Here is a 23,997-nt window from a genome sequence, read left to right as displayed (position 1 = left end):
TTTCCTCTGTAACTGCTTATTTCATTATTTCATTAGCATTTTTTTTTTCTGTTTCTTTTTTTTTTGAGACAGAGTCTCACTCTGTTGCTCAGGCCAGAGTGCAGTGGGGTGATCTCAGCTCACTGCAACCTCCACCCTCCTGGGTTCAAGCAATTCTCCTGCCTCCGCCTCCTGAGTAGCTGGGATTACAGGTGTGCGCCACCATGCCCAGCTAATTTTGTATTTTTAGTAGGATGGGGTTTTACCATGTTGGCCAGGCTGGTCTCAAATTCCCGGTCTCAAGAGATCCACCCGCCTTGGCCTTCCAAAGTGCTGGGAGCCAACTCGCCCAGCCTCATTAGCGTTTTCAATCTCCTTCTGCTGGCTCCTCCTATCTCTCTGGTCCTTGGCCTTTTCAACACTGTCTACCCTCTCTTCTTTGTTGAACCGTATCATTTATATCCGGATGACTCTCAAGTTTGTATCTCCAGCCCAGTCTTTTCTCTTGAACTTGATCTCATATATATAACTACCTGTTTTGACATTTCTGCTTGGATGTCTAATAAGGACCTACAAACTCAACATGTCCACAGTTGAATTCTTGCTCATTCCCCTCCAAACCCTGCTCTACTTTTCTCAGTTTTTCTCCAGAAAAATTGATGGTAAAATTCAGTTGATGGTAACTCCATCCTCCAGTCAAGCCAAAACCTTTGGAGTCATCTCTGACTCCTTATTCTCTATTACCCATATCAAATGCATTAGAAAATTCTTTGGCCCTACCTTCAAAATAGACCTATAATCTGGTAATTTCTATTTCTACTACTACTACTACTCCAATCCTAACAATCATTATCTTTTGCTTAAATGACTGACAAAGTCTCCAACTGTTCTAACTTCTATCTTTGCCTCCCTGTGGGATACTCACAACACAACAGAGAAATCTAAATCTGAGCATCTCCCTTTCCTGTAACAGCCTCATATTTCACCCAGAGTAAAAGCCCAATTCCTAATTAGAGCCCACAAAGCACCAATATTACTTATCCGACCTCATCTTCTGTGGCTCTCGCCTCAACCACACTGGCTTCCTTGCTTATTCTTTAATATGCCAGGCTTGTTCCTAACTTAAGACCTTTACACTGGCTACTCCTTTTATCTGGAACACCCTTTTCCTATATATCCTGGCTAACTCACTTCCCCTGTCTGTTTAAACATCACCTTCTCACAACCTACGTACAATTACAACCTCCCACTCCCCCTTAACCTGATTTATTTTGCCTTTAGCATCTACAGTTGACCCTTGAATAACAAGAAGATTGAACCACACAGGTCCACTTATATACAATTTTTGTCAATAAATCCTTCCTGCCTCCCCTTCCACCTCCTCCACCTCTTCTGTCTCTGCCACCCAAGACAGCAAGACCAACCCCTCCTCTTTGTCAGCGTGAAGACAATGAGGATGAAGATCTTTATGATGATCGACATCCATTTAAGGTATAGCAAATGTGTTTTCTCTTCCTTATGATCTTCTTAATAGCATTTCCTCTAACTTACTTTATTATAAGAATATAGTATATAATACATAGTATGTTATCAGTAAGGCTTCTGGTCAACAGTAGGCTATTAGAAGTATTTTTTGGGGCAGTTAAGTTTGCACAAGAGTAGGGAGGGTTGGTGCCCCTAACCCCTGCATTGCTCAAGGGTCAACTGGATCGCTTACCTTCTAACAAACCATTTAATTAACTCTGTAACTGCTTATTGTATTAGCCTTTTCAATCTCCTTCTGCTGGCTCCTCCATAAAAACTTAATTAACTTAACTCACTAAAAACTTAAATTTTTTTGGCCTGTTTTTCTGTTAGAATATAGACACTCCATGGCGTAGGATTTTTTGTTTACTGATCTATCCTTCTTTCCTATTTAGAATAACAACTAGCATATAGTAGATACTTAGTAAGATCTGAAGGAAAACAATTATTTTTATTCTCTTTATCCACAGCAACAGTAAAAAAAAAATTTTTTTTTGATTTAACATAATATCACAGAAATACACATATGCATATCCTGCATAAAAACTCACCTCTACAATCTTCTCTCTGTTTTTGGTTGGGTTCATAGGAGGTTCTGTGAGTAAGATTTTACAATTTCTGGTATCTATATTAAGTTTCTCTGGTCCAAATGTGTAGTCCCACAGGTGTTTCATGTCATCCCAATTTCGTACTATGCCATTTTCCATAGGGTAGTTAACTTCTAACATTGATCGTAATTCACTTGCCTCATCTCCAACCATAAGATCCTAGAAAATTATGTCAAAGCTGTACATCAAAGTTTTGCATATTTTAAGAAAACTGGGGAATAATTAATTTTAATCTTTCTGGCACTTGCAAAATAAAGCTTTTTATTCCACAAGTTAGAAAATCTTTTCTATCAAGAACAATGTCTTAGAAAGTTTAATCATGGATAATATATTTTTATGTACAATGTGGTTTAAATCAATAAATGGACCTTACCTTTAACACAAATGTTTCCAAAAGAAGAGCATTAGCACAAATAAACCCCACATTTTCATATTTTGGAGGGTTTTGTATGAGGTTTCATCTGTTTCTTTTGCTCAATTGTTCAAAAAATAAGGCCTGTGATATGTGAAATAGTACATCAGGGGGAAAAAACTTGTAGAAAAATGCTCAATGCATGCAGCACAATTCTTTGCACTAAATATCAAAATGATAAATGTAAGTACTATAAAGCATAGTGAAAGAAGCAAAAAATAAAATGATTCTTTATTACTCTATAATAATGCATACATACACCAACTAACTTATAAATGGCACAAACTTCTATCTACATATGCCTGAATTAGAATTTAAACTGTTTTTACATATGCCTCACCAAGGTGAATGAAAATCTGTAGAGTTATAAAAAATTAAGATATAGGCAAACAACCTATCCTTTAAAATCATCTCCTGAGCAACATTTTCAAGTTTAAAGTACAATATTGGAAAACTACACCATCACACATGAAGCATAATACTCACAAGTCTTGTCTCCAATGAGAGCATACTTAAGATGATCCACATTTGAAAGTCACATTTTGTATACATAATAAGGCTAAGGACGTCCTAGCATTTAGATTTATTTTTAGAAAACATCTAGTCAACATGTTAAATAATATTAATTTCTACACATGTTGATAAATTCAATAAAACACAACTAGTATCAGAAGCAGATATACTTGCTACGATACATTAAGTTTTAATTATGGAGAGACAAAAAAAAAGCAGCAGCAAAATTAACAGAAGATTATTTTTCTGAGACTGAGTCTCGCTCTATTGCCTAGGCTAGAGTGCAGTGGCATGATCTCAGCTCACTACAACCTCCTCCTCCCAGGTCCAAGCGATTCTCCTGCCTCAGCCTCTCAAGTAGCTGGGATTACAGGCACCTGCCACCATGCCTGGCTAATTTTTGTATTTTTAGTAGAGATGGGGTTTCACCATGTTGGCCAGGCTGGTCTCAAACTCCTGACCTCAAGTGATTCACCCATCTCGGCCTCCCAAAGTGTTGGGATTACAGGCATGAGTCACCGCGCCTGGCCAACATGAGATGTTTTAAAATGAAGGCTTAAAAATACATGTTTTTTAAAAAAAAAAAAGATCAGAAATGAAACCAAGGTGAGGACTCTAACAAAAAAACAAACAGATCTCTGGAAAATCCACTAAAAGCAACATCAAAAACTACAACAAAGTTAAAAACAGATGCTAGAAATGTTCAGTAAAAATGTCTGTTGCAATTTCTGATGAAGTTAATTTAACATAACTTACTAACTTATTACTCAAAGTTCTGAAATATTAAATGTTTAGACTCTTTTTTTTTTTTTTTTTAGATTGGGTCTTACTCTGTCACCCAAGCTGAAGTGCAGTGGTGCCATTATGGCTCACCACAGACTCAACTTCCGCAGGCTCAGGTGATCCTCCCACCTCAGCCTCCCACGTAGCTGGGACTACAGGTTACATGCCCAGCTAATTCTTGTATTTTTAGGGGTTTCACCATGTTTCCCAGGCTGGTCTTGAACTCCTGGGCTCAGGAGATCAGCCCACCTCAGCCTCCCAAAGTGCTAGGATTACAGGCATGACTAACCACGCCCAACCAACTGTTTAGATTCTTCTATGAGGAATATGCAAAACAGAAAATCTGTATTTGTGAATTCTAGTTAATAACATGCACATGTTGAAGTATACTGGTATCTGCAACTTACTTTGAAATCCATTAAAAAACAAGATGCACTGATGAATGAATAGACGAACAGATATGTAATAAATCAATATGATATATATTAATGTCAGAATCTAGGTGATGGATATACAAGTTTCATTGTAAAATCATTTCAGTATTGCTATGTTTTCTTAATACTGCTTAATAAAATGTTAGGAGTGAAATCTATACCTGTAATTATATATACTATTTTTGTTACTAACTTTCCTCTATGTCCTTTTTTGTGTTGTACAATATAACAGATTAGACAGTTAGGTAATATAATCAGTATTATTTCAACCAATGTGAAATAAGTCTGATCTGATTTCAACAGAAATTTACTTTTCATTTAACGTACGAATAGGGGCTTACATTTACATGACCCAATGCCAACTCTAAATAAATGCCTCATGTATCGACTTCTAGGACCACACATACTATAAAGGATTAACTGAAAGAAATGTTTAGAAATGAATATCCTTGCCTTCCTTAGAACAAACAGGACATTTAAAACGGAGTATTAACTTATTTAAGAAGTACAAAGTTTGACTATTCAAGCTATCCAATTAAAAAATTTTCATATCTAAAATTTTAAACAAAAAATCCTACTAAGTGTTATATAACTTGCCTTCATCACTCAGAACCAAGTTATAAGTGATGAGATCAGACCTTAGGTATTAACCACCTGCCCCACCACTGAACATCACCTATCTGAAAGAATGAAAAAAATCACAGTAACTGAGATGCTGTTTCAAAGGTATTTATACTTCATGAAAAGTGGGTAGTAGGGATTATATTTGCCAAGAATCATTTTGAACAATGTCACCTCATATTAGAACACAAGTAAACTCAAGTTCAAAAGCACAATTAAATCCCTAGAAGAAAACTCCACTGAAAACATTTGTTTGTTTGATTGTTCAATTAACTAATAGAGGCAGGGTCTTGCTCTGTCGCCCAGGCTGGAGTGCAGTGGCCCTGTCATCACCCACTGCAGCCTCAAACTTCTGGGCTCAAGCGATACTCCTGCCTTAACCTCCCAAGTAGCTAGGGAGGCACATATTACTATGCCTGGTTACTTTTTTAAAAACTTTCTGTAGAGACAGGGTCTTGCCATGTTGCCTAGGCTGGTCTTGAACTTCTGGGCTCAAGGTATCCTTCCTCCTAGTCCTGCCAAAGTGCTGGGATTAGAGGCATGAACCATCTCACTAGGTCAAAAACTTCTGTTAAAATAAGACTACACTGTTCTCTACAAGCACACCCTTTCCTTTTCTTTTTTTGAGATGGAATCTCACTCTGTTGCCCAGGCTGGAGTGCAGCGGTGCGATCTCAGCTCACCGCAACCTCTGCCTCCTGGGTTCAAGCGATTCTCCTGCCTCAGCCTCCTGAGTAGCTGGAATTACAGGCACGCGCCACCACACCTGGCTAATTTTTGTATTTTTAGTAGAGATGGTGAAACCCCGTTTTGAACTCCTGACCTTGTGATCCACCCGCCTGGGCCTCCCAAAGTGCTGGGATTACAGGTGCGAGCCACTGTGCCCAGCAAGCACACCATTTTCTTAATCTCATTAGAATATTAACACAAATATATGATCTTTTATTTAGGATAAATTTCCTCTTTTAAATGGTTTTGTTTATTGAAAAGAAAACTTCACAAAGTTACTATTACTAGTTAAAATATATCGTATTAGAAGTGCCTGATTTTTGTCAGAGATTCTTACAAACAATATTAAAAACAAACCTGAAAAGTGTCTACTACAGAAGCACTTACACTATCACAGAAAAATACAATGAAAGAGTTAAATGTCTGAGATAAGCCCAGCAAGCTTTTAGTTGAAAAGAAAAAGGCACTGCACAATGTTATTTATTTGGGGGGGGGGGAAATCTGTGGTTTATAGAAAAGCTTTACCTTTTTCTTATTTATCCTCAGATAACCTTATGAAATCTGCTCATCAGTAAGGATGATATGGAAAGAATTCTCTTTTTTCTATCTATGGTTCCTTTACATATTAAAATTTTACTCCGTTTATTAAGTACACATCTGATACCATACTAGATGCAAATATATATACAGGCTATAACAGTCAATGTTCAATTTAACACTGGTCAATAAAGTGAATTTATTCAAATGCAACAACTTCACTTGAATTTTCTGGATCACACATATCCAAATAAAGTCATTTTGTTTCTAATATGCACAACACATTCCATTTTAACTATAACATTCATCTACAAGAAAAACAAGGAAAACAATTCAAAACTATGTTAGTAATTAGTTCTTGTTTGGTCCATTGTACGCAATCAGGAAAGTATAGGACTTAATTAGTTGCTATCAAATTGAAGCAATGAAAAAGGTTAAAAATCAAAGTATTTAAAATAAAAATATGGAATAACCCCCCCTCCCCACTACTAAAGGGACACAAAACAACAACTACTGTCCCATCAAGCAAAAGTGGAAAACAAACAGAGCATGTGTGTAACCTCACTTACCATCTTTTTGTTATTCTACTTCAACGGGTCAAGAAAGGTGAAGAGAGAGAAGGTAGAAGTAAGAGTCAGAAAAGGCCTAAATAAAATCCTCACTGAAATGTTTAAACATACAAGCAATAGAGACAATTAGGTTGAGGTCAGATGCAGTACTACTATATTTAATGGAGTTAATAATTAGGGCCAAATTAACAAGGACAGTTATTCCTGAATGCAAATTAACTCATTAAACGATTTAAATTTCCATTTTTTAGTCTACCACATTTTAACTAACAAGACACAAAAAGTATAAGTCAAAATACTAAGCACAGGAATTCCAAAAAGTAAGCTTCTTTAATTCATTACTGAATTTAAGAACTTTAATTAAGAAAAATAAATGATAACAGCAAAGGTCTAGCTGAGTAGGCATAGAGTCAGATAGCTCAGGGCTGTTTTTCCAAGCTCTAATGTTCAAGTTAAATTTATTTGACATAGCTATCTTTTGCTGTTTTCTACTGGAAGAACAATTTAACTTGATAGGCTTACAAGATTGCACAGAGTGAACAGAATTGAGCCAATAGAATACAGAATGACAAACCATACAAGCAAATACTGCTAGGGAATTCCTTGGCAAAAATGTTTTATTAGCATATTAACAAATTTGATTTTTATCACTTGGCCTTAAAAACGAAGAACGTGGGCATGAAGAGATGTGTAGTTATTTGTGCCTATGTTGGAAAATAAAAATGGCTATACAAGGTATTTCTTCACACCTCAAAAATTTCATTGCCCCTCAGTATATAGACATTCTTTAAAAACCTGACACTGAATAAAAAGTATAGCCTTCAACTTCATTAAACATTTATCCTTATCACTATTATTAGCTAATTTCAAGTCAAAGTTCATTTAAGATAGAATTCATTCAGAATGAAAGGAGTTCACAATAAGCAAATAAGGAATCCCACAAATATTCCAAAAGCTCCTTAAAAAGGAAAAACTTGAGTGTCCCATTTTATTTTTTTTGTTAACAGGAGAGGCCAGAATAACTCACTACTTTAACTCTTTTAAAAAAAAACTAACACAGAACCCAAGTTTCAGCTTGTATTTTTATTCATTGTGTAACTCAACTCTCTATCCCAAAAGCAGAAAGCTACATGCAAATCTCTACCATCTATAACCAACTTCCTACATCAAACAAATGTCCCAAAGAGATATACTCTAATGCATATTTCAAATGACTCATAACCTTACACTGAAGGCTTGCTAAAGACTATCCAGATAGGACCAACAATGCTAGCGTGTTCACAAATAATTCACTAAAAAAAACCCTAAATTCTACTGCATTCTGTGTAACTTGATCCCTCAGTCAACTGAAGAACTTAAAGCCAATTGGTGACCACTGTCCTCTGACTGTTCTTTCTTCTCAAATATTCTAACTCCTACTTGATTTCTGATCCCTTTAATATGGGAGAAAAATCTACCATCTTTTCATGTAGTCTTTCATGTTAAATACAGCGAGTAGGCAGTGAAAACTTTCCTTCCTCTACATGGTAAAATATATAATGCAAGGCCAAATAAAGGCTTGCATGACTTCCTTCTGCACATTATGGAAATAAGTTGTATTAATGAAAAGAGGAATCAATGAGAGTTACACCCTGTGTTTTCCTAAATGGCTACATAAAAAAGTAGAGGGATCAGGCCATAAAAACATGAAAAGAAAAAGTCTAAGGTGCCAAAGAGACACTCACATACAACGACAAATATATGGAATTGAAAGACATAAAAATACCAGGCCGATTTCTTTTAAAAATCATATTACATAATAGGACTTAAGTCACTAACACAGTGTTTCACATTAATGTAATACACTTAAGTATTTTACTCCAACGAGTAATGGCATCAAGCCATACATAAACAAAATCAGATGAAATTAACTTCAATTTTTGTGCACCTGTTCAGGTGTTGATATAAATTTAAAATATGAGACCTTCTGCCCTCCCCTTTGCTTTTTATGGCAACATATTTTAAAACTACTTAAAAGAACTGTTAAACTACTTTTATAAGAACACCTCACATGTCTTGATTATCATTTATCAATAAATAAAACATTACCTTGATTTCAATGTTTCCCACTTTGGTGGTTGATCTGATAATAGGTCTTCCAACCAAAGCTGGGAAGATGTGTTCTGGAAAGTTAGAGCCTGCATATCCACACTTCACAAACTGGAATGAAACAGTAAAATAAAAGTGGGTTAGCATCAGGGTATTTACTATATTTTAAGACAGCATTTGAAAAATATCACTTTGCATTTATATAACATTTTAAACTTTTGGTGCTTTCAGTCCACCCAAAGTAGCCACTCAATCTATTGCAACCTCTCCACTTTACTTCTTTCATGGCATTGACTACTTCCAGGGTTCATGTTTATTTACTGCTAAATTAGTGCCTAAGTCCCCTCACTAGAGCAAAAGCCTCATAAGAGCAGGGAGCTAAGCTGAGCAGTTCGTGCTGGAATCCGATACCTAACAGAGATCCTGGCACAGTACTCACTCCAGAAGTATCTGTGGGATGGACAAATTCGCTGAACAAATGCTAAGTTGTTTTTGTTTTTGTTTTGAGGTGGAGTTTCACTCTTGCTGCCCAGGCTGAAGTGCAATGGCATGATCTGGGTTCACTGCAACCTCCGCCTCCTGAGTTCAAGTGATTCTCCTGCCTCAGCCTCCCAAGTAGCTGGGATTACAGGCATGCGCCACCAAACCCAGCTAATTTTGTATTTTCAGTAGAGACGGGGTTTCTCCATGTTGGTCAGGCTGGTCTCAAACTCCCAACCTTGGGTGATCCGCCCGCCTAGGCGTCCCAAAGTGCTGGGATTACAGGCGTTGAGCCACCATGCCCAGTCAAATGCTAAGTATTTTTAAAAAGAGAAATGTGCTAAAGCTTCAATTCTGAAGCAGACTTTCATTAATTTTGGGCAAATCGCTTAGACAATGTCATTTTCCAAAATGGGAAAACTAAGTATCATTTAAACTAGTATCATGATACTATGAAAATAAACATTTATTAGGCATTTTTGGCTATTTGTTTATTTTTAGACGGAGTTTCACTCTTGTTGTCCAGGCTGGAGTGCAGGGGCGTGATCTCAGCTCACTGCAACCTCAGACTCCCGGGTCCAAGCAATTCTTCTGCCTTAGCCTCCCAAGTAGCTGGGATTACAGGCACCCACCACCACGCCAGCTAATTTTTGCGTTTTTAGTAGAGACAGGGTTTCACCATATTGGCCAGGTTGGTCTCTAACTCCTGACCTCAGGTTATCTGCCCACCTTGGCCTCACAAAGTGCTGAGATTGCAGGAGTTGAGTCACCATGCCTGGCTAGCTATTCACATTTTTATATTTAGATAAATGTATTTAGTAATACCAGGTAACATAATTTCATTTTCAGTGTACTGCTCCAAGGAGAACATATCATTGATAGTGATAAAACTTCCATTTTATACATAAGAAACTGATATTCTAGGGGATTTAACTACAGTAAAACCTAAGAGAGAATCAAGCTTTTAATATTTTTTTAATTTAAAAAATATTTAAAATTTAGAGTTTGGGTCTTGTATGTTGCCTAGGCTGGAGCGCAGTGGCACAAGTGCAGCTCACTGTGGCCTCTAACTCCTGGGCTCAAGTGATGCTCCCGCCTTAGCCTCCCAAGTAGCTGGGAGTACAGGTATATGCCACCAGGCCCAAATAAGTTTTTATTTTTATTATTATTTTTTTGAGACAAGAGTCTCACTCTGTCGCTCAGGCTGGAGTGCAGTGGCTCCATCTCAGTTCGTTGCAACCTTCACCCCCCAGGTTCAAGTGATTCTGAATAGCTGGGACTACAGGTGTATCCCACCATGCCCAGGTCATTTTTTTTTTTTTTTACCTTAATCCATCAAGATAGCAAAAATTGCACTATTTCACATTACTTCAAGTGTGAAAGCATTAACACTTATAATAACAAGAACTAAAATAATTGGCTGGGAGTGGTGGCTCACACCTGTAATCCCAGCACTTTAGGAAGCCAAAGTGGGTGGATAACTTGGGCCCAGGAGTTTGAGACCAGCCTGAAACTACACAGCAAAACCCCATTTCTACAAAAAATACAAAAATTAGCCAGGCATAGTGACACACACCTGTAGCCCCAGAAACTCGGGAGGCTGAGGTGGAAGGATCACCTGAGCCCGGGGAGGTCGAGGCTATGTTGATCCATGATTGTACCACTGCACTCCAGCGTAGGCAAGAGTGAGATCCTGTCTGGGGAAAAAAAAAATGGCTGAGTGTGGGTGCTCACGCCTGTAATCCCAGCACTTTGGGAGTTTGGGAGGCCGAGGCAGGTGGATCCCTTGAGGTCAAGAATTCGAAACCAGCTTGGCCAATATGGTGAAACCCCATCTCTACTAAAACTATAAAATTGGCCGTGCGTGGTGGTGCATACCTATAATCCCAGCTACTCAGGAGGCTGAGGCAGAAGAATTGCTTGAACCCGGGAGGTGGAGGTTGCAGTGAGCCGAGATTATATGAATGCACTCCAGCCTAGGCGGCACAGTGAGACTCTGCCTCAAAAACAATAATAAAATAAAATAATTTTAAAAAAAAATTATACTGGCTACTCTGGGCACACTGCCTATAGGGTAGCCCTGCTCTGCAAGAAGCAGTAAAGAAAAAATAAAAATTATAATTTTAAAGTTATATTATTTTTTGTAGAGACAGGGGTCTCACTGTTGCTCAGGCTGGTCTTGAACTCCCAGCCTCAACCAATCCTCCCACCTTTACCTCCAAAAGTGCTGGGATTATAGGCATCAGCCACAGTGCCTGACCCCAACTTTTCAATAATATAAAACTGACAATCTGATTACTTCTGCAAATAATAATAATTAGTATTTTTAAAAAATCAAGGCCGGGCGCAGCGCTCACATCTATAATCCCAGCATCTTGTGATCCCAGCTACTGGGGAGGCTGAGGCAGAAGAACTGCTTGAACCTGGGAGATGGAGGCTGCAGTAAGACAAGATCACGCCACTGCACTCCAGCCTGGGCAACACGGCGACACTCTGTCTTAAAAAAAAAAAAAAAAAAAAAAACACTAAACCATGATGTGATACAATACAAAGAAAACATTATTTTCTAAACTATCATTTGGTATCATTGGTATCGTCTTAATCCTTGAAATTCCTCCCCCATGTCAATCATTTTAAGACTTGGTGACTTTGTTCTTTCATTGTGTGCAGTAAGGCTGTGTTTAAGAAATAGATTTTACCATATATAGTTTCCTCTTCATATCAGTGTGGTTTAAACTAGTTCCCTTACTTCCCACTGAGTCATCAAATGGTTAAGAATATGAACAGTATAATATTCTTTCAAGCAAAAATGAAAAATTCTATCTGCATCTGCTCTAAAAGTACATTTTTTCTCTTCAAAAAAAAAAAATAACAACCTGGGATTTATAAAGCCCCATTTGGGCTTATTTAATATTTATTTTCCCCTTACTAATTTTATCTCATGGTACTGATGTTACTTAGTACGTTAACTGCACAGTGACAGTTCTGATCTTAGGCCACCAAAAGATTTATTCTACTTATTCCAAAGCATTTTGCAAGATGAAATCAAATTTGATTTTGGTTTGTTTCTGTTTCAAACACTCCTAAATTCAACATATAAAGTAGCATAAGCCTGATAAAGCAGGCCACAATCAGCTACAAATGTCAATTACATATATGCGAATGCGGTTATTCTAGCACTATAAGCTTCTCTGTACGACTGGACCTTATTAAGCACTATGCGAGCAACATAGCAAGCACTAGGAAAACCTTCATTTTGTTGGTGATCTAACTCACTGCTGATGAAATCACCCTAGTCCGGTAACAAGACACACAACACCAGGGGCCTGGGCCTAGCTCATGAAGAGGACCTAAACCTAGAGTTTCACAGACCTCCAGATTTTCACCTATCGCCCAAGTGGCTTGATTTCAGAAGGAGGTTTGAATGGTTAAAAACCACATAAATTATTGGATCAAATGAGTTTTCCTCCTCTGGGCAATCCTGCTGAGACACTGGTCAAGCTGGGAGATAGAAAATCGAGCAGGACCAACATCGGGCTCATGATCGTAAGGACACACTTGTTTCCAGGCAAGCTTGTCCAACCCATGGCCCAAGGGCTGCATGAGACCCAACACAATTTCATAAACTTTCTTAAAACATTTTTTTGGCAATTTTTTCAGTTCATCAGCTATTGTTAGTGTATTTTACGTGTGGCCCAAGACAATTCTTCTTTCAGTGTGGCCCAGGGAAGCCAAAAGACTGGACACTCCTGTCCTAGAATACTTAATTTGGGTCTGCCGGAGGGGTTAAAAAAATCACCAACTTTTCAAAAAGCCTGTAAGTTTATTTTTATTTTTTACTAGCTATGGGGTCTTGTTGTATTAACCCAGGCTGGTCTCAAACTCTTGGCCTCAAGAAATCCTCTCACCTCGGCCTCCCAAAATGCTGGAAATACAGGCATGAGGAACCACACCAGCCAGCCTACAATTTTATTTATTTATTTATTTATTTATTTATTTATTCATTTATTTATTTATTTTCTGAGACGGAGTCTCGCTCTGTCGCCCAGGCTGGAGTGCAGTGGCCGGATCTCAGCTCACTGCAAGCTCCACCTCCCGGGTTTACGCCATTCTCCTGCCTCAGCCTCCCGAGTCTCGCCAGGCTAGTTTTTTGTATCTTTTAGTAGAGACGGGGTTTCACCGTGTTAGCCAGGATGGTCTCGATCTCCTGACCTCGTGATCCGCCCATCTCGGCCTCCCAAGGTGCTGGGATTACACGCTTGAGCCACCGCACCTGGCCCAGCCTACAATTTTAAAACCTACGATTTAAAACCTAAGGCATGTAAGGAGCAAATGAAAACCCCTTAGGGTAACAACTATTTCCATAAATTTTTCAAAATTACATCTGAATATCCTCTTTAATATTTAATTATAAAGCAATCATTATAACTTCAGGTATCTGAATAAAATCAAGATGACTATTCACGTCTACAAATGGTAAGAAACAGAATACACAATTTAAGTGGTTCCTAGTCCTCTACATACTCAGAACTATTACAGCATTCCTGTTACATGATTCATGTATTTTATCAGCACTGTTTCTTCATTTGAAACCAATCAGGTCCACAGAAAATCTGAATAAAATTTTAAAATAACTAGAAGCATAAGAACAAATAAATTTTGTTCTCACTTTTTTCATTTATATGACAGGAACCGATCATTTGTCTTAAGGAAAAGGATCTTAAAAATATGGATTAGACACCAGACTAACCAATAACATATTACAATCAGCTTTCTTTTTTTGTGTGTGAGAGTCTCACTCTGTTGCCCAGGCTGGAGTGCAGTGGCGCAATCTTGGCTCACTGCAACCTCCGCCTCCCAGGTTCAAGCAATTCTGCCTCAGCCTCCCAAGTAGCTGGGATTACAGGCAACAGCCACCATGCCCAGCTAATTTTTGTATTTTTAGTAGACACAGGGTTTCACCATGATAGCCAGGCTGGTCTCAAACTCCTGACCTCAAGTGATCCTCCTGCCTTGGCCTCCCAAAGTGCTGGGATTACAGGAATGAGCCACCATGCCCAGCCTAAAATCAGCTTTCCAATGTTAGCTAACTAATGGAATAGTAACATAACATTAGCTTCTGACAGCAGGGTGCAGTGGCTCAAGCCTGTAATCCTGGCACTTTAGGAGGCCGAGGTAGGCAGATCTCTTAAGCCCAGGAGTTTAAGACTAGCCTGGGTAACATAGGGAGAACCAGTCTCTACAAAATAAAAAATTAGCTGGGTGTGGTGGCACAAGCCTGTAGTCCCAGCTACTCGGGAGGCTGAAGCAGAATCACTGGAGCCCAGGAGGCAGAGGTTGCAGAGAGCCGAGATCACGCCACTGCTCTCCAGCCTGGGCAATAGAGCAAGATCCTGTGTCAAAAAAAAAACCAACAAAACTCAGCTTACAGTTAACATTCCCATTCTAATTTAATATTTAAAAACTCATATATACTACAAATACAGGGCTCATTGCCTCAAACCCCTAAAAGAGGAAGAATTCATTAAAATATAACTGGCTTGACTTTCTAAAAAGAGTATCTGACACAATTACAAAACAAAAAATTTTAAATTCAATTTTTAAAGTTTTGAATTTATTTAGGGGCCAATTTGAGACTACAGTGGAAACCAGGCTAATAATTTTTTAAAAAGCACCTTTAACTGAATTTTAACTGCACATGTAACATGTGTTTATGGTTAATTTAAATATAGTTTAATAATACATGCTTTGTTCAAATAAAGAACATTTTTCCAATAATTCAGAAAGGTCATGAAGTCCTCCCCATCTTCCCTCACTCCCTTATCCTTTGTCTCACAGGTAACCATTATGAACATTTCTTATGTATCCCTCCAAAAACTTTATATGCAGATACAGGTTTGTGGACATACATCTTTAATAAGGAACATATACTTAAACTGAATCATTTTGAAACCTTTTTCAACTTAATAAATCTTAGACATGTTTCCATAGCAATGGATCTGCCTTTTTAAAAGTATTACATTCTTAAAAACCGCCCCATTAATATGTTTTGTTTGTTTTTGAGAGGAGTCTTGCTCTGTCGCCCAGGCTGAAGTGGCACCATCTTGGCTCATTGCAACCTCTGCCTAACGGGTTCAAGTGATTCTCCTGCCTCAGCCTCCCGAGTAGCTGGGATTACTGGGATTACTGGGATTACAGGCACCCACCAACATGCCTGGCTAATTTTTGCATTTTTAGTAGACACGGGGTTTCACCACGTTGGCCAGGCTGGTCTCGAACTCCTGACCTCAGGTGATCCGCCCGCCTCGACCTCCCAAAGTGCTGGGATTAAAGGCATGAGCCACTGCATCTGGCCTCATTGTATGTTAACACTCTTTTTACTCTAGTCCATTTTTAACACAGTTCAGATGAAGCTAACATAATTATTGCTTGTAAAATTCTGTAACAAATCTAATCATAGGCAGTATTATGGCAGTAAATACCAGCTTTTTCCCCCTCAACAATTCAGATTCCAAAGTGTTTTGTTCAAGTAAAACGTACTTTAATTCATATATCATATGTATGGGAGGGAGGAGAGAAAAGTCACAAAATGTTGCAACATCAAAATGGTTAGAAATCACTAAAGTCGTCATCCAGAATAAGTAGTATTTCCATCTTCTAATTTGCTGACTTTGCTACCCGAAATACATTTTTTTAAAATCTAGCAAGACAGAGATTTGAATGAAACAACTTTTTTTTTTTTTTTTAATTGAGACGGAGTTTCACTCTTATCGCCCAGGCTGGAGTGCAGTGGCGCAATCTCGGCTCACCGCCGCTTACTGGCTTCAAGCGATTCTCCTGCCTCAGCCTCCCAAGTAGCTGGGATTACAGGCATGCGCCACCACGCCCGGCTAGTTCTTGTATTTTTAGTAGACCTGGGTTTCACCACGTTGACCAGGCTGGTCTCGAACTCCTAACATCAGGTGATCCGCCCGCCTGGGCCTCCCAAAGTGCTGGGATTACAGAAACAATTTTCAAATAGTTTATAAATCAGTGCCTTAGTCAGATTTTACAATTTTTGAATCTTAAAGATTAACATTACCTGGATTCTGAAACGAAAGGTGAAAAAGGGCCTGGGGGTAGGATAACCAACACTAATTAACTTCCCCTAAGGCCAGTGGAATTAACAGTCTTGTGGGGTCCTAGGTCACCCAAAACCACCCAATGGAACATGCTGGTCTCGGTGGGCCTGCACCTGGGCCAAATCACCAGTATGCAGAACAAAAAGTGAACGATGCGCTGCCAATATGGACCCCTTCCCTCGAAAAAAACTAAAAGCCCAACAAACACAGCGAAAGGACTGAGGTCCACACTCCATGACAGCACTTCCCTTTTTTTTTTTTTCTTTAAAGTAAACCCGCTTCCTGCTTCTCGTTCGGTATATCCTCAACTATACAGGAAGAGGAAGGCCTCTAGGTCTTTCTCCGTTTTACACACCGGCGGCCCTGGGGAAAAGAGCCCTTCTCGGAACACACAAACCGAGCCTTTTACCCCTCCGTCCGCTATAGCCCAATTGCCCCCAACTGAGCGCGAAGCCGGTCGCTGCCGGGCGGCCAGTAGGCTCTGCGTCCAGTGCCGGTCTCGCCAGCCGCCCCAACCCGGAAGGCTGCGGGGGTGGCAGGCTAAATGGGCGGCAGGCTCAGGGGAGACCAGGGTAAGACCGGCTCGCTCCCACGCCCGCGGAGGTAAGAGGCACCGCCCCGCGCCTCTTCGCCCAGAGGGCCGGGAGGTGCAGCCCAGGAGGCCGAGGGCCCACGCGCCCGCTGCTCGTCCCCGACCGCGTCTGTGGCCGCCAAGGCCTCCTCGCCCGGCGCTTACCCCGGTGCCGTTGTCGCACACCACCACCTTCCTGCCCTGGCTGTCCATCGTCCGCCCAGGGGAGAGCCGCTGCCGCCGCACAACCTACAGCCGCCGCCGCCCGGCCGTTTTCTCTTCTTCCTCCTTCGTCTTCCCGGCCCCTCCTTCGGCCCAACTTTTCTCCCCCGACCGGAAGTCGCCGCCCGGCTCCGCCCGTCATTTAGCTGAATGTCTGCACGAAAAGGGTGGGACGGGCGGGCAGCGCGACTGGCAGCGGTGAACTCCAATTAAAGATGGAGGAGCGTCGAGGTCCCTCCCGCAGCTCCGCTTCCGGCTTGCCTGTCCTGGTAGCTACCCAGCCGGGTTCTTTGCTGCTGCTAGTTCCCGGCGCTTTGCCGGGCGTTAATGGCGGCCAACATCGCGGGTGCTGCGGCTTTCTCCCTAAAGTGTCACAGGAGCTAAGGGCGCCGCTTAACGAAGTGCAGAAGACGCAGGCAGGTGAAGGACACTGATTCTACTGCGGCAGTGGAATGTGGCGGAGAAACCGGCGGGTAGGGCGGGGAGCAAGCCTGGAGGTCCTAGTGGACCCCACCATTCCACAGGGCTTGGTGTGTCATTGCTTCTGGGCCTTTTCCGCGGACAGAACTGGGATGGATACACACATGCTTATTTGAAATCATGCGTTTGTTCCATACTCCAATGTCAGCCCACCCCTTCTTTGCCCAAGTTGCTCTGTGGTCAAGTGAACGAGAGCAGGTGCCTGCATTTCCAGCCTCGTGGCCCACCGCCTCCTTCTTCCAGTAGTCCCATGTTGCTTCACACCTCTTCAGTGCATGTACTTCTGTGAACCCAGAGCCTTGGCTTTGAAATCAGACAACCCCAGTTTCAAACGTGGCGCTGCCAATCACGAGTTTTGTGATTTTGGCATACCCCTGTCTGCATGGGGATAATAAGTTCTATCTCCATAGGTGTGGTGAGGATAAAATTCTATGCATAGAGGAAATGTTCATTCAGTGGTAGCTATTTCTAATTCTGTTCTTCTGAACGTATGATTCTATCTACGATGCCTCATTTTTTTTCCTTTTTAATCAATTGGCAGACTTGTGCTCTGAGACCCACCTTGTCACATCTCTGATGACGGCTGATATCCTCAGGATGTTCCTTACTTCCTTTCTCGCTATTACTTTACTATGAATATATGAATAACGTGTTTATTACATGCAACAAATATTTATTAGATGAATGACATTAAAATTCACCTTTAAAATGCCACCCTTAATGAGAGGTGAGAACTAGAACTTTTCCTTCGACATGGCTGTACATGTTCAACAACTAGAATGAAACAGGGATCATGAACCCTCAATCCAGTATTCTTTTTATAATATAGCTGCCTGCCAGTTTTCACTGTTCTTTTATTAGACCAGTGATTTTCAAACTTTTTTAAAGGCATAGAGTGCTTTATTCAAATTTAATCTTATGTGGAACCCTCAACACATAAATATTAAAATAAAAATAAAGCTGCCATTGTTGCAGTTGGAAGTTTGAGAGGTTAGACGAGGTCTCAGAGGAACATTTCTTCCCTTTGCCTGCTTTAACAGTCAGAGAAGTACCTCAGCCAGCAGAAAAATTTATCTGTTTATAAATTCCTTGAATATAGAGTCCGTATCTTATTTTTTTGGCCTCCAATGCTAGTGCTGTGCAATTTTCTTGAAAGTACATTTTATTGGTCTCAGCAAATTGAACTCAAGCATTTCTGTATTCTTTTACTTTTCCCCTTTGTGGAATTAAATGGATTGCTAATTTGTATTTTTAAAGAAAGAACAAGAGGCCAGGCGCGGTGGCTCACACCTGTAATCCCAGCACTTAGGGAGGCCAAGGAGGACAGATCACTTGAGATCAAGAGTTCGAGACAAGCCTGGCCAACATGGCGAAACCCACTGCACTCCAGCCTAGCAACAGAGCGAGACTCCGTCTCAAAAAAAAAAAAAAAAAAAAAAAATTGTCAAGTTTGGTCCTGAGATTTATATGAAATGAAAAGGAACCAGAATAAAGGGATTTTGAAACACAAAAAGATGGAGAACTTCCACCAACTGAATTCAAAACCTATTATAAAACTACAGTAATGAAGATTCTAATACTGGCATGGAGGCACATATATCGATCAATGGAATTGAACAGATAGTCCACAAATAAACCTTTACATTATGGTGAACTGATTTTCAACAATGGTGCTAAAACAATCCATGGGGAAAGGGTAATCTTTTTAACGAATGATGTGGGAGGGAAAAAAAAGAACTTTGATTCTTAGCTCACATCACACATAAAAGTTGATTTAAGTGGATCGTGGGCCTATTAAAGCTAAAACCATAAATTTCAGAAAAAAAAGGAAAATCTTGATATTAAGCAAAGTTTGCTTAGATATGACACTAAAATCATGATCTACAAAAGAAAAAATTGGTAATTGACATAATAGAAATTTAAAGCTTTTAGTTCATGTATTGAAACAAAAAATCTAGACCAGAACAATGGCTCACATCTGTAATCCCAGCAGTTTGGGAGGCCAAGGTGGGTGGATCGCTTGAGCTCAGGAGTTCAAGACCAGCCTGGGCCAGATGGTGAAACCCCATCTCTACAAAAAATACAAAAATTATCTGTAGTAGTCCCAGCTACTTGGGAGGCAGAGGTGGGAAGATGGTTTGGGCCCAGGAGGCGGAGTTTGCAGTGAGCTGAGATTCCGCCACTACACAACAGCCTGGATGACAGAGCCAGATGCTATCTCAAAAAAAGAAAAAAACAAAAAATCTTGGTCTGTCTTAGGCAAAAAGCAACAACAAAAAAAGTAGAAAATAAAGCAAAAGGGACAGGCACAGTGGCTCACGCCTGTAATCCCAGCACTTTGGGAGACTGAGGCAAGTGGATCACCTGAGGTCAGGAGTTTGAGACCAGCCTGGCCAACATGGTGAAACCCCATCTCTACTAAAAATACAAAAATTAGCTGGGTGTGGTGGCGGGCACCTGTAATACCAACAACTCAGGAGACTGAGGCAGGAGAATTGCTTAAATCCAGGAGGCAAAGGTTGCAGTGAGCCGAAATCGTGCCACTGTACTCCAGCCTGGGCAACAGAGCATAACTCAATCTCAAAAAAAAAAAAAAAAAAAAAAAAAAAAAAAAAAAAACCCACCATGAACTAGGAGAAAATATTTGCAAATCATATGTTCAACAAAAGATTTGTATCCAGAGCAAAGAACACAGAAGACAAATTACCTAATAGTGGGCAAAACATTTGAATAGATATTTTACCAAAGAAGATTTATGAATGGCAAGTAAGCACATAAAAAGATATTCAACATCATTAATCATTAGAGAAATGCAAATTGAAAGCATAATAAGATACCACTTAATACTCACTAGAATGGCTATAATCAGAAAAATAGAAAACAAGTTTCGGCGGGGCTAGGTGGCTCATGCTTGTAATCCCAACACTTTGGTAAGCCAAGGAGAATGGATCACCTGAGGTCAAGAGTTCGAGACCAGCCTGACCAACATGGTGAAACCCTGTCTCTACTAAAAATACAAAAATTAGCTGGGCGTGGTGGCAGGTGCCTGTAATCCCTGCTACTCGGGAGACTCCGGCAGGAGAATCACTTAAACCTGGGAGGCAGAGATTGCAGTGAGCCGAGATCGTGCCACTGCCCTCCAGCATGGGCGACAGAGTGAGACTCCATCTCAAAAACAAACAAAACAAAAAAACAAAAAAGTAGAAAACAAGTTTGGCAAGAACATGGAGAAAAAAACACTCCTATATCCCTGGTGAGAATGTAAAATGGTACAGGCACTTTGGAAAGCAGTTTGACAGTGTTTTAAAAAATTAAGCATAAATTACCATATAACCCAGCGATTTCACTCCTAGGTATATACCTAAAAGACATGAAAACATGTCCATGGACTCGTACCTAAATGTCCATTACAGGATTACTCATAAGAGGCAAAAGTGGAAACTATTCAAATGTCTATCAGTTTGTGAATGAGTAAACAATATGTAGTATAGCCACACAATAGAATATCGGTGATAAAAATAAACCAATACATGCTGTAACATGGATGAAAGTAAAAAAAAAAAAAGGCCAGGCGCGGTGGCTCATGCCTGTAATCCCAGCACTTTGGGAGGCCAAGGAGGGCAGATCATGAGGTCAGGAGATCGAGACCATCCTGGCTAACACGGTGAAACCGCATCTCTATTAAAAATACAAAAAATTAGCCGGGTGTGGTGGTGGGCACCTGTAGTCCCAGCTACTCAGGAGGCTGAGGCAGGAGAATGGCGTGAACCCGGGAGGCAGAGCTTGCAGTGAACCGAGATCATGCCACTGTACTCCAGCCTGGGTGACAGAACAAGACTCTATCTCAAAGAAAAAAATTTAAAAATACTATAGCAGATAAAAAGACCATATACTGTGTGATTTCATAAGAAAATCACAAATACAGAAAAAGCAAAGTTATAGATACAGAAAGCAGATTAGTGATTGCTGGGGCTGAAACGAAGCCAGGTTTGGCTGCAAATGGTCATGGGACAACTTTATGGATTGATGGAATACTTAAATTAGATTTTGGTAATGATTACACAACCATAAAAATTTGCTAAAAATCATCAAACTGCACACTTGTAATAGGTAAATTTTGAGATGTGTAAATTTCATGTTGTAACTCCAATAAGGTTTTAAGTTACCTGCCCAAATTTACCTATCATGTAGCAGAAGCAGGATTAGACACAGATGTGCCTGACCTCAAAGCCTGAGCTCTGTTTAGCCAGAGTTTTGGAAACTCCAGATCTATCATGAAAACCTAAGTCATTCCTAACCTGAGTCATCCTACTCAGGAATGACTTTTTTATTATAATTTTATTATTTTTTATTTTATTGTATTTAAAAGAAATAGAGATGGTGGCTGGGCACAGTGGCTCATGCCTGTAATGCCAGCACTTGGGGAGGCCAAGGCAGGTGGATCAGTTGAGGCCAGAAGTTCAATACCAGTCTAGCCACAGGGTGAAACCCCATCTCTATTAAAAATATAAAAATTAGCTGATTTGCCTGGGAGGCAGAGGTTGTATTGAGCCGAAATCACGCCACAGCACTCCAGCCTGGGTGACAGAGTGAAACCCTGTCTCAAAAAAAAGAGAAAGAAGGGAGGGAGGGAGGGAGGGAAAGGGAAAGGGAAGGAAAAGAAAGGAAAAGGAGAAGAGAAGAGAAAAGAGAAAGAGGGAGGGAGGGAGAGAGAGAAAGAGAGAGAGATGGAGTCTCGTTATGTTAACCAGGCTGGTCTCCAACTCTGGTCTCAAGTGATCCTCCCATCTCACTGGGATCCTCCCTCCCAATCCCAAAGTGTTAGGATTACAGGTGTAAGCCACTGCGCCTGGCCAGGAAGGACTTTTTTGGAGGGATTCTGTCATCTCGCTTGGACTTGGGATTACAGGTGTGAGCCACTGTGCCTAGCCTAAGAACAATACAATTATTCTTTCCTAGCTATTTTGAAATATACAATAAAATATTGTCAATTATAACTTCCCTATTGTATTTTCAACTAGAACTTCTATCTAGCTGTATTTTAACAATTAACCAGTTTATCTTTGTCTTTGCCCTCCCCGGTTTCCCTTCCTGGCCTCTTCTAATGACCATTCTATTCTCTATCTCCATGAGATCTACTATTTTACCTCCCACATATGAGTGAGAATATGTAATATTTGTCTTTCTATCCCTGGATCATTTCACTTAGCATAATGTCCTCCAGTTCCATCTATGCTGTTGCACATGACAGGATCTCATTCTTTTATGGCTAAATAGTACTTGATTGTGTATGTGTACTGCATTTTCTTTATCCATTCATCCATTGATGGACACTTAAGTTGATTCCGTTTCTTGGCTATTGTGAATAGTGCTGCAGTAAACATGGGAGTGCAGATATCTCACCAATATACTGATTCCTTTCTAGGGATGTATACCTAGCAGTGGAGATTGCTGGATCATATGGTAGTTCTACAGATAAAGATACTTTTAAAACAATTTCAGTACCTGCCAGGTGCGATGGCTCACCCCTGTAATCCCAGCACTTTGGGAGGCCAAGGCAGGTAAGTCACCTAAGGTCAGGGTTACGAGACCAGCCTGGCCAACATGGCGAAACTCCATCTCTGTTAAAAATACAAAAATTAGCTGGGTGTGGTGGCATGTGCCTGTAATCCCAGCTACTCCGGAGGCTGAGGCAGGAGAAACGCTTGAACCAGGAGGCAGACGCAGTGAGCTGAGATCGTGCCACTGCACTCCAGTCTGGGTGACAGAGTGAGACTCTGTCTCAAAAAAAAAAAAAGATAGTAATTACAGTACCTTTATTATGACTGACAAAATTAACAGTAATTTCTTATTGGCTAATATTCAACCCATATCCAGTTTTTCCTAATTGTCTCAAAAATGTTCTAAACAAGGTCCACAAATTACATTTGTTTGATATGTCTATTTTATTTGATCTTATTTTATTTTATTTTTTATTTTTATTTTTATTTTTTTGAGACGGAGTCTGGCTCTGTCGCCCAGGCTGGAGTGCAGTGGCCGGATCTCAGCTCACTGCAAGCTCCGCCTCCTGGGTTTATGCCATTCTGCTGCCTCAGCCTCCCAAGTAGCTGGGACTACAGGCGCCCACCACCTCGCCCGGCTAGTTTTTTGTATTTTTTAGTAGAGACGGGTTACTAAGGATGGTCTCGATCTCCTGACCTCGCGATCCGCCTGTCTCGGCCTCCCAAAGTCCTGGGATTACAGGCTTGAGCCACCGCGCCCGGCCTTATTTTATTTTATTTTTGAGATAGTGTCTTGCTCTGTCACCCAGGCTGGAGTGCAGTGGT

At 40.3% G+C, this 23,997-nt stretch overlaps 1 protein-coding gene and 1 long non-coding RNA gene across 2 annotated transcripts in view; one reads left to right on the top strand and one right to left on the bottom strand.

Moving 5' to 3' along the window:
* Positions 1 to 17,306, bottom strand: part of ACTR2 (actin related protein 2) — a 39,655-nt gene extending 22,349 nt beyond the window's left edge. The window contains exons 1-3 of the mRNA XM_007970431.3: positions 17,135 to 17,306; positions 8,798 to 8,908; positions 2,055 to 2,270 (exon numbers count right to left, since the gene is read on the bottom strand). Of these exons, the coding sequence (XP_007968622.1) occupies positions 2,055 to 2,270; positions 8,798 to 8,908; positions 17,135 to 17,182 (375 nt within the window). The 5' untranslated portion in view covers positions 17,183 to 17,306. The remainder of the gene's footprint in view (positions 1 to 2,054; positions 2,271 to 8,797; positions 8,909 to 17,134) is intronic.
* A 183-nt stretch (positions 17,307 to 17,489) lies between these two features.
* LOC140713335 (uncharacterized) lies at positions 17,490 to 19,325 on the top strand. The gene is made up of 2 exons (XR_012095334.1): positions 17,490 to 17,611; positions 18,929 to 19,325. It is a non-coding gene; the product is annotated as an uncharacterized lncRNA (long non-coding RNA).
* The last annotated feature ends 4,672 nt before the right edge of the window (positions 19,326 to 23,997 follow it).

The sequence above is a fragment of the Chlorocebus sabaeus genome, chromosome 14, assembly GCF_047675955.1.
Source record: "Chlorocebus sabaeus isolate Y175 chromosome 14, mChlSab1.0.hap1, whole genome shotgun sequence".
In the NCBI taxonomy this organism is placed as follows: Eukaryota; Metazoa; Chordata; class Mammalia; order Primates; family Cercopithecidae; genus Chlorocebus; species Chlorocebus sabaeus.
Note: the sequence above shows the minus strand (reverse complement) of the source record. Positions and strands in the feature narration are given on the sequence as shown.